General features: G+C 53.0%; 1 protein-coding gene across 1 annotated transcript in view; it reads right to left on the bottom strand.

The window, feature by feature from the left end:
* Positions 1–6,020: 6,020 nt before the first annotated feature.
* ZBTB16 (zinc finger and BTB domain containing 16) overlaps positions 6,021–10,216 on the bottom strand; it is a 176,677-nt gene continuing 172,481 nt past the window's right edge. Inside the window, exon 7 of the mRNA XM_012659222.1 lies at positions 6,021–9,000. Coding sequence (XP_012514676.1) covers positions 8,771–9,000 — 230 coding nt within the window. The 3' untranslated portion in view covers positions 6,021–8,770. The remainder of the gene's footprint in view (positions 9,001–10,216) is intronic.

The raw sequence follows: 10,216 nt of genomic DNA, 5'->3' as shown, positions 1-10,216 counted from the left end.
GCCCCTCCCCCATGGGCCGAGGACCAGGTGTCTGCATGCACACTCCTCCAGCCTGGCAGTGCCCAGGCTGTCCCCACTCTAGGAAGTGCCACCATCCTGTGCCTGCTGCTCCTTCTTCTGGCACTTGGCACGCACGGTTCAGGTGACTGTATGAACTGATATGCACACAGATGTGGGGAAGCAGAAGCTCCCTGCTGAGCCTCTCACACGCGTGCACACGTGTCCGTGCGTAACCTGTGGAGGCGCCTGGGTGGGCGTGTGGTGTGTTCCCACTTACCAGGTTCCACTCGCCCCTGACAAGGGCAGCCTCGGCCCCAGAGTGCTAATTGTTTCTCTCCTTCCCTCCCTCTCCCCCTCTTTCTTTCATCCGTTTATTCAACAAAGATTTATTGGGTTCCTACCACATGTCAGGCAGTATTAGGCTCTGGGAATACGAAGATATACACACAATTCCTGACCTCAAGGAACTTAAAGTCTGGCAATGGCGACAGTTAAGAAAATGGGTGATTAAATGGTATGACAGAGACTGCACAGACGGGTACCTCATTCAGCCTTGGGAGGCCAGGGAAGGTTTCCCGAGAGAGAGAAGTTTGAGCTGAAACGTGAATAAGGAGAAGTTAGAGAGCCAGACAGAAGGATGAGTGTGCACCTGTGCAGCTCCCAGAAGAGGAAACCACACGTGCAAAGGCCCACAGGGGAACGGAGCTCTGTGTGTTCCAGAACCATCTGTGGCCCAGTGGCTATGGCAGAGTTGAGGGTGGTCGGGGGCTCGAGAGTGATCTTGAGATGAGGCAGGAGTGGTGAGCAGGGGCTCTGTCACTGAAGGTCTTAGAAGCCTCGTTAAGAAGTCTGAATCTTTCCAAAGAGTCCTGAGGAACTACCGGGGACTTTCACCTGCTGCTATTTGCAGAGCAGAGGGTGGAACCAACAGAGGGCCTGACCAGAGACAGAGCATCCGAGGTCAGTAACCTTCCTGGTGTCAAGGCAGCTAGGTGGGAAGGCCTGGCAATGCTGGGTGGGTGGAGATGGCCTTGGACTTGGCTTGCCATCTCCCTCTCCCCACCTGCCACAACTCGCTTGAGCTTCTAGCAAGCCTCTGCTGGGCTGGGTCCGCACCTCGGCTTCCCACCGCTGGGCTGGCAGGAGGGGAGTCCCTCGGGAAACACGGGGAGGGGAGTCCCTCGGGAAACACGGGAAGGAGAGCTGCGAAGGCTGATGGGACCCAAGCTCTACCTGAACCTGAGCAGCCTTGGCCAAGAGCGCCTAACAAGGGAGGGCACACCTTGTGGGGAGCTCCCACTCAATGTTCCTGGAGCACATCCTGTAGCCCCCAGCGCATCACACCTTCCCGGCCCCTGCCCTGGCTGCCCGTCCCCTCCTCTGACCCCAGAAGCGTGCCCTGGTGGCGAGCCCTGTCCTGAAGGAGACTGGCCCATCGTTGCCAGGGCCAGGGGGCGGCAGCCAGGCCGCTTGCCCCGGGGAGGAAGGCGGAGCATTCTCAGGCTGGCTGGGCCAGGGCCCCTTTCTCTCCATGAGATCATATCTGGGTCAAAGAGCACGTAAAGCTGGCAGGGCCGGGCGGTCACACAAAGCCCATTCAGCCCAGCCCCTATTCACTCACCTCGTCTCCCCCAGAGTCCGGGCCTCCGCGACCCCAGCGCAGCGCCTAAGCCCCGGCTTTGATGTCCAAGAACAGAAAACGGCGATTAAATGTTGTTTTAAAGAGGGAGTGCTCGCCGCCCTCCCATCTGTCAAGAGAAAGCTGAGGCCTGAGGGAGGGGAAGGGCGCTGGGGGATGGGCAAGGCAGAGGGCAACGTGTGTGTGTGTGTGTGTGTGTGTGTGTGTGTGTGTGTGTGTGTGTGTCTGGGGTGCAGGCGGAGTGCGGGGCGAGGCCCAAGAGAAGAAAGGGTTGGATGGTGTGGGGGAGTGGAGGCAGGCACTCAAAATCAAAACATATAGAATTTGGGCAAGGATTGTTTTCCAAGACGAGAAATATGAGGAGAGGGACAATAATGTGGGACAGAGAAGCAAAAGGAAGCTTCCGGAGAAATAATGAGGGGGCTGAGGAAGGAGAGGAGTAGAAATGAGATCGGGAGAGAGGAAGAAAGACAGATGAGAGGAGGGAGGAACGAAGGGGAGACACAGAGAAGAGCAGAGAGCAAAGAGGAGAAAGTGTAGACAGAGAACCCAACTTCTTGCCGCTGGAGGCCACTCTGCGACATCTATTCCTCTTCCGAGGAAAGTTATCCTCGAAGTTAAGTGAAGCTCCAGGCAGTTCTCAGCTCAGCTCAGCACCCCACGGTCAGACAGAACCGGGCCTTGGCCTTGGCCACCCTCCCCTGGCAGGCTGGGCAGACTGCATGCAGGTGGGGACAGCACACGGGTGATGGTTCCCAGTGACTTCCTCTAAGGCTGGAGGTCAGCCCTATGCTTGGCACAGGTTTGCCACACTGGTGTGACCCACTGCTGCGATCATGGCTTGTGTCCCCTAGATCTTGGTGAGGAGATGGACCATTTTGGTCGGAGACAGGCAGCTGGGATGGCCGTAGGAAGAGGCGCTCAGCACCATGTCTAAGGTGGGGTGAACTGGTGGCTACAGCTGAAGATCAGCCGGTGATGCTGCCATCCCCAGCAAGAGGAAAGGAGAAAGGGCTGGAGAAGAGGCCTTGGCCCAGGGACAGGGAGATGAGACCGGGGTTGGCAGGTACGGTGCCATGGAGCATGGAAACCCTTTATTCTGTTCTTCTGTTCAGGATGACGCCAAGCTTGTGCCCCTACCTCCCACCCGTGCCCTCCCTGCACAAGCCAGCAGCTCCAATCTCCTTTCTCAACAGCTGTTGGCTGCCACAGACCCAGGGACCTTTAATTGGGTGGAAGCTTCTTGTTGAGAAATTTCTGAAGTTTGCTTAGCTGCTAGGAATAAGTTGTGAGTGTCTCTGTCAAGAGTAAGAATAAGCCTTGGGCGTCCTGGTATCAGGAGATGTGGGTGTAAATTCTCACCGCCGCTCACCAGCTGCGTGATCCCAAGCGAGTTATCCCAACACGGCAAGTGGGTTCTGGCCCAGCGACCTGCCAGTGTGCCAGCTCCACGAGCGCAAGGGTCTGTCTGTGTGGTTCCTTGCTGTATTCCCACTGCCGACAGCAGTAACTGCTACGATGGTCTTGCTGAGTGAGTAAACGAGCCAACGCCTACGTGGCACGTTGTACCAAGGATCTGATGATATTAATGTATTTAACAATTTTTTAAACCAAAATGTATTAGAAAAATGTTATTGAGTGAGTTTGTGCCTTGTAAATGTGGCCTAAAAGTGACGCATAAATAAGGCTGAATGTGTGTGACATAGCTTTCTCTCGCCCTGTCCTCAGACAGAAATGTCAGCTCCTCTACCACGCTGCCCACCCAAGAAAAGGCAGAAAAGACAGAATACCTCAGAAAACAAAAGGGGGGACACTTCAAGCCAGAGACAACTGAATTAACTTTATTCTCTTCTAACTGCAGATTCAAGGTATACAACTGAACATTGCTATTTTTCTTATGAGACTTATAAATAAAAATACAAAAAATGTTCACTACAAAAAAATCTACTGTTAGTAGGATGTAAAAAATATTCTCTTTGCTATAGAAGGCACAAACTTCACTTAGTGACACATGGAGAGAGAAAAAAACCTGCAGCAGTAAATTCATTTTTTCCTTTTTTTTTTTTTCTTTTTTTTAAATCTTGTCAGAAACACTGAAATTACAAAGAAACGCATCAATCTACACGAAACGAAGGCAGATGCGGAAAGCTGCAACCAGGACCGCACAACTTCGAGTGAACTGCTTCGGAACTAGAACAGATAGGACTGCCAAGCACGACTTTGGGGAGCAGGCTGGGGAGGGGCGGGGGGGTGAGAGGAAGGAGAGAGGGAGAAAGTGGAACAGACAGAAATCAGGGTGGGAGGGGAGGGGAGGGCAGGGGGGAGAGGGAGAGAGAAGGAAAGAGGGGTGGGGGGAGAGAGATTGATTTGTACAAAAAAGTAACCAGTAAAATCGAAGAAACAAAATTGGGCAACCTCCTAAAATTAGGCTAAGAGGAGGTGCTGAGGTAGACATTAACTAGAACATCGATGAATTAAAAACACTATTCTGTAATACAGAGCAATCCGACTGGCACTTGTGCTGTCACGACGTAAGACAAGCCACAAAAACAAACAAATAACAAAACAAAACATAATACCCAAACCAAAAGGCTTAGTTTTGCTTGGTCCAGCAGGGCAGCAGGGCCCTCAGTGCTATAATTTACATACATATATATATATTTATCTTTATATATATGGGTCGGATGTCATGGTGCACCACCACGGCTTCTTAACCTTACGAAGATCATGCATAACACTATGTGAACAAATACTATGATACACACCGGGAGGCTGGTACCCTGTCTGCGAAATGGGATGCCAAGGACCCAGGGAGGCCGCAGCTGCTGGCTGCCAGGCCTGCGCCCCTCTTTCTCCCCACCCTTTCCCCCCGACCCAACCTCCCTGGTTCTCCTGTGCCCCTCTCTTGGCCATCTCTGCCTTCTCCCTGTACCTATCAGTCCCACCGCACAGGGTTAGTCTGGCTTTCCGTCCTCCCACTGAAACACCCAGGTAAGTGCCGCCATTCCAGCCAAGCCAGCAGAAGCTCCAGGAAGGGAGAGATCAGGAGGGAGGGGGCGAGAGGACTATAGAATAGGCCTAGGAAACATGATCAGCAGACACCAATCTTCTTCTGCTTTTCTGTCTTACGTCCTGGTGCTCCTCGTTTTCATCCTAGTCCGGCTTGCCAGCGAATTGGCCAGAAATCCGCACCCCTCAACCCCTCACGGACAGAGTCCAAAGGCCGCCACAGCTCTGCTCACTTCCCCATACGGAGGTGAGCCAACGGCCCTCTCCCACCCACGGCAGTTGTACACAGCATCCAGAAAGGTACCATACACTTGTGAAAAATTGCAGCAGGTTTTTTTTTTCTTTTTTTTTTTCTAAACACGGAAAAACTGTTCAGGCACAAAGATTAAACAAGCCCGCGTTGCATCCCTGGATTGTACTGAATCACTGGGTTCCCCAGCCTCCCTACCCACCCCTGTGCCCCAGATCTGCCTTCCCCATATTCATGGCCTCCTCCTCCTCCAAAGCAGCCCAAAGCAGCAATGATATTTACTATTTTATATCTCTCTCTTGCTATATATATATCTCTCTCTATATATATTTGTCTATCCTATATACACATAGGATTTTAATGCTTTGAATGAGTGAAGGAGTGAACAGGGAAAGAGCACGAGTGCGGGGGGAAATGTCACCAAAAGCATTAAGGGACACACTTGTAGGAGCTGGGCGTGGGGAAGGGATGATTAATCAACTTGGACTCCCCAGGCTAGAGAAGTTTCGCCATGCTGGATAAGGCAGTAGTAGCAGGCAGGGTAGCCAGCAGTACCACAGCTGAAGGCAGCGAGGTGGCCAAAGGAGCCAGACGGCAAAAGAAGAGGGGAGTGACAACACTAAGCTCTCACCTGGGGAGAAAGCCACCTCCACCCTCCCGCTTGCCCCATGGCTTTTACTCCTGACACACCTAAAGCCTTCAGACAGTCTCTCACCTGCCCCTTGGCCATTAGGCCTCGCCAACAAGGCCTTGGCAACTGTAGAATTGTTTTGTCTTTGTGGGTGGGAAGCTGGGCAAGAGGCATGTTGGACTGCATTTGAGCGTCTTCACGGAGAGCGGAGGGGACAGCACAGCCATGAACAGAGGTATCTCTGCGCAGGTGTCCTCAGAAGCCACACTGCCCTGAGGTCTCCCTCCCTCTCTCCTGGCATCTGCAGAGCCCTCAGGCTCGGGTGGGGCAGGCAGGTGCTGACTTAGTACCATCTAATGCTGCAACACCAGATTACGACAATACTGCATGATGTAACACACAACCGCACACACAAAGCACACGCGCGCACACACGTACAGAGGGATATTTTGGTGGTGGTGGCGGTGAATTATTTTTTGTCTTTTTTTTTTTTCCTATTCACATTACAAAAGGAAAGGGCAAGGTTCTGCGGAACTGACGAAGGAACTAACAAATGTTACAAAAATATTACAATTTGTAAAGATTAGCTCAACCCTCTCAGCTTTTGTGAATGGGGAGGAGGGACCCAGGCTGAGTGGGGAGGGCAGGGGAGTGAGGGGGCCAGCTACTTCTATGGAATAGTTTGATTTTTCTTTTCTTTCCCCACCCAGGTTGAATGACATCTTGCTGTTAAAAATACTGTTTTCTGGGATTTACAGATCCCCTGAGGGCCAGCTAGTCCTCCCTTCTTCCCAGAGGAGGGGGGAGGAAGCCATAGTGCATAATGATTTCTTACAGACTGCCCCTCCCCCAAACGAGTTCACTCTTTTCACATTATAGACATGACAACTGTCCTAGTCACATATTTCAAGTTTAACTTTTTTCCTTTCCAAAACGCTACGTCGTTATTATAGTTGCAAAACAGCATCCTCCCTACTTCATCATCCCTAATTGACAGTCTAGCGACGTAGTCCCCCAATTCACATCCCCCCAACATACAATTTTTAAGGCCTTCAGATTTGGCGGATGAGATTGAAGGGGAGGGCAGGAGGGACGGGGCCGAGGGACAGGGGGTAAGTCACAGCAGCACCCATCCCTAGCTCCCCTATACTCCTCACAATCCTTCTCCCCAAAACCGCTTCCCTAAACCACTTTTTAAAACCTAAGATCAAAACGCAGCCACAACTTTCTCAGCGAGAGAAAGGAAAGAAACAACAAAAATAATAAAAACTCTTACACATAAAGCATGAGATGAAACGGAGGGCGCCCGTCCCAAAGCAAACACAAATATTGCAAATGTGCTTTCCAAAATTCAGGGGGAGGGTGGGGGAGCGTGGGGCAAGGACAAGGGGAAGAGCAGCAGAGGCAGGCAAGGAACAAAAGAACGACTGGACAAACATAAGAGGTAGCTTTTAGAAAAATAACACCCCCACCCAACACAACAGAATAAAGGCTGATCGCCCCCGACCAGCTGTGAAGAGAGACCAGTTTTGGCAACGATAATGCACGCAGAGCTGGGGCCACAGAGTTGCAAGGATCTGAGTAGTACATGCCCTCAAATTTGAATGACCAACCTCGGGGAAGAAAGGTGGGATTTTCTCCAGAGTGTTTTGGGCTGATCTGATGCTGGGCACAGGTGACTCCATGCCCCGGGCAGAGCCAACAGTGACTGCTGAGTGCATGCCCCATGGGGACACTGAGGCCCCATGCACTATCCCTTCCCTACCCACCTGCTCTGCCCTCCCGGCCCTCACACTAGATCCTGAGTGTCAATCCCTCCTGCACAAAGCTCCTTCCAGCTGGAGGCTAGTCTCCAGGGACTCCAGGAGGCCCTGGTCAGCTGAAGTCTATACAAACTACTATTAATTTATACAAGAAACAGAAAAGGACGCCCTCCCCATTCCTTTCACCCCCAACCAAAAAAGAGATACAGAGGTTAAAAAAGCTCATGAGGTCACAAAAAACCGAGGTAATTCAAGTACAATGTGCTAAAAGGGGACACAGAAAAGAAGCAAAACATAACACAAGGCCAAAGCGCTTTCAACTCCTCCTCCTCCTCCTCCCTGCGGGCTGAGGGGCCCTGTGAGTAGGGAATTCCACGTTACTCTCTGGACCTGGGTTTTCCCACTGAGCTCACCGTGTCTGGGATCCCCAGGGTGACTCGACACCTTCCTCCCCTGGCCAGCTAGCCCTTCCCTGGGCAGGATGTCCCTTCTCCAGGTGTAGGGCCCACCTGGAGACAGACATCCACAACTGTCCCTTGGACCAGGAGCCTTTCATGGATTCCTTCTCCAGGGACTGACGTAGGGCTGTGGGGGTTTCTGTTTGGAAGGATATTATATATTTAGCTGTTATGTTCTTCCCTTTCGGAAGCAGCTCAGCAGGGATCTTGCCCATGACTGGGCTTGCCTAGGGCGGGGTGTTCGATTTATTTAGTTTCGTGTCCTCAGAAGGCTAAGGGTGGGAGGGGCTCTGGAGTCCGACCCAGCTTTCCCACTGGGAAACTGGAGGCGGGTGCGGGGCTGGGAGCCCCCAGGACAGGACTTGGAGGACAGGAGCCAAGGGAAGGCCAGGAGCAAAGAGCTGGGGCAGAGGGCAGGAGCCATGAGGCTCTCGGAGGCCACAAGGGGACACCGGATGTGGCAGAGCAGAGGAAAGCAGCAGAGGGACTGAGTGGTGGGAAGAGAAAGAGAGCCCTTCCCCTTCCGAGTCTGCCCCCAGCGAACCAGAGCTGCCATGTGAGTGCCAACCGGTGACCCAGCCCTGCCGCCTGCAGAGAAGCCCCCTCCTGCTCCCCTCGGGTCACCTTCTGAGGGGGCAGGGGGAGGAAGGCGGGCAGGCAGAGACTGGCTCTGGCCAGAGGACCTCTCACCCACTGCCTAGCCTCCATCTCTGGACGTAAAAGGAGGGTCTGGGTAGAGAGGAGAAAACTATGCCACCATCTGAGTGAACAAAACCATCCCCACCCCAGAAAATCAGGCAAACCTCCAGCCGGGAAAGGAGGGCGGAGACCCCCAGGGAAGGGGCAGTGGCTTGGCATCCAGGTCACCTGGAGCCCCACAGAGAATCCAAGGCCAAACAGCTATCGGTTTTCCTTCTTTTTTTTTCTTTTCCTTTTTTTTCCCCCACAGTCCTCCCTCGACTCCATCTCGCTCTAATTTTCTTCCTTTGCTCCCTGCCCCTGCTCCAGGCCGGGCGCCCTTCACACATAGCACAGGTAGAGGTAAGTCTTCTCTATCCTCCAGTCGGGCGGGATCTCCTCGGGCTTGTGGCCCTTCATGTGCTTCTGCATGGAGGACAGGCTGGGGCAGTACTCCGTGCAGATGGTGCACTGATAGGGCGAGGCGCCGTTGTGCGTCCGCAGGTGCTTGATCATGGCCGAGTAGTCTCGGGAGCGCTGGTGGCACAGTTTACACTCAAAGGGCTTCTCACCTGGGGGAGGGGACAGGAGACAGTGAGGACAGGGAGGGGCACCACCGAAGACGGCAGCCACCAGTCACATGTGGCTGCTAACGAGGCTAGCGTGACTGGGGCCTTACACTTTTATTTCATCGTAACTAATTTAAATAGCCACATGTAGCTGGTGGCTACAGAATCGTCCAGCACAGCCCTAGCCCCTTGTCTTACCACCGTTAATTCTTCCAAAGTCACGGTCTTCGTCCTTCCTAATTAAGGAAATAAATGCCTAGAAAGGGAGGAATGAGGCCCCAGAAGCCTCTGGGGATGGTTCTTCAGGCCATAGTTCCATCCAGAGGAAGCAGATGGATGGAGGCCTTTCAGGGCTATAGATGGTGGGGATTGAGGTACCGGTAAATCCAGGGAACCTAGTCCTTCCAACATGCTGCCTCTGGGGGTAGCTATCCATCCTGCTAAAGCACTAGGACTTGCCCTGGACCCTGCCTTCGCCCCTGGGGTCAGGGAGGCCAGAGGGACAAAGAACCTGGGAGTTTACAGACACACCCTCGCCTGCTACCCCAACCTCCGCTAGGCTAGAGTGCCCTGGAGCTGAGCAGAGGATGTAAGGGAACCTCGTTTCAATACAGTAATTAACTGGCCAGCCATCTCGCCATCGATACTCCTCTGCACAGAGGCCCCAGCAAATAATGAAGTAATGAACAGCCAAAGTGATCTAACTATCGACCAGCTATTTACAATAGTCACTGCCAATGCATTTAATGATCCAACCACCAGGTCACATTCCCGACAAGGGGCTAGGGAAACCCCAGGGCTCTGGGAAATCCTCTGGGTCACGATAGCTGTCTGCAACAACACCCCATCCTCTCCTGGTGGGCCCAAGCGGGAGCCGAGAAAACAGAGCTGACAACACACAGCTCACTGCTCCCTCTGTCCAGCCCTCCCCTCCCACGGCAGCATACTCTCCTCTAAGGCAGCAGGACCTGCCTGAGGTCACCTCTCCCCCTTCCTCTGGACAGGACAGCTATCTCTCCTGCTCAGGGGAGGCTCCCTAGCTCGCCAGGCTCCAGCACCTCTTATCCTCCGAAGAGGCCTTTTGAATGTCTACCTTCCCCCAACCGGCAGTGTGCTGGTGCTATGTGTTCAACAACTGGCTCTCCAAAAAGCCCTGATTTGTAGCATTTGCTGACTGCTGTGTTGTAATAACTCCTACCGTGGCCAATTTTAAGTAACC

The sequence above is a fragment of the Propithecus coquereli genome, unplaced genomic scaffold, assembly GCF_000956105.1.
Source record: "Propithecus coquereli isolate 6110/MARCELLA unplaced genomic scaffold, Pcoq_1.0 Scaffold6, whole genome shotgun sequence".
NCBI classification, from domain to species: Eukaryota; Metazoa; Chordata; class Mammalia; order Primates; family Indriidae; genus Propithecus; species Propithecus coquereli.
This window is presented reverse-complemented; position numbering and strand designations above follow the sequence as displayed.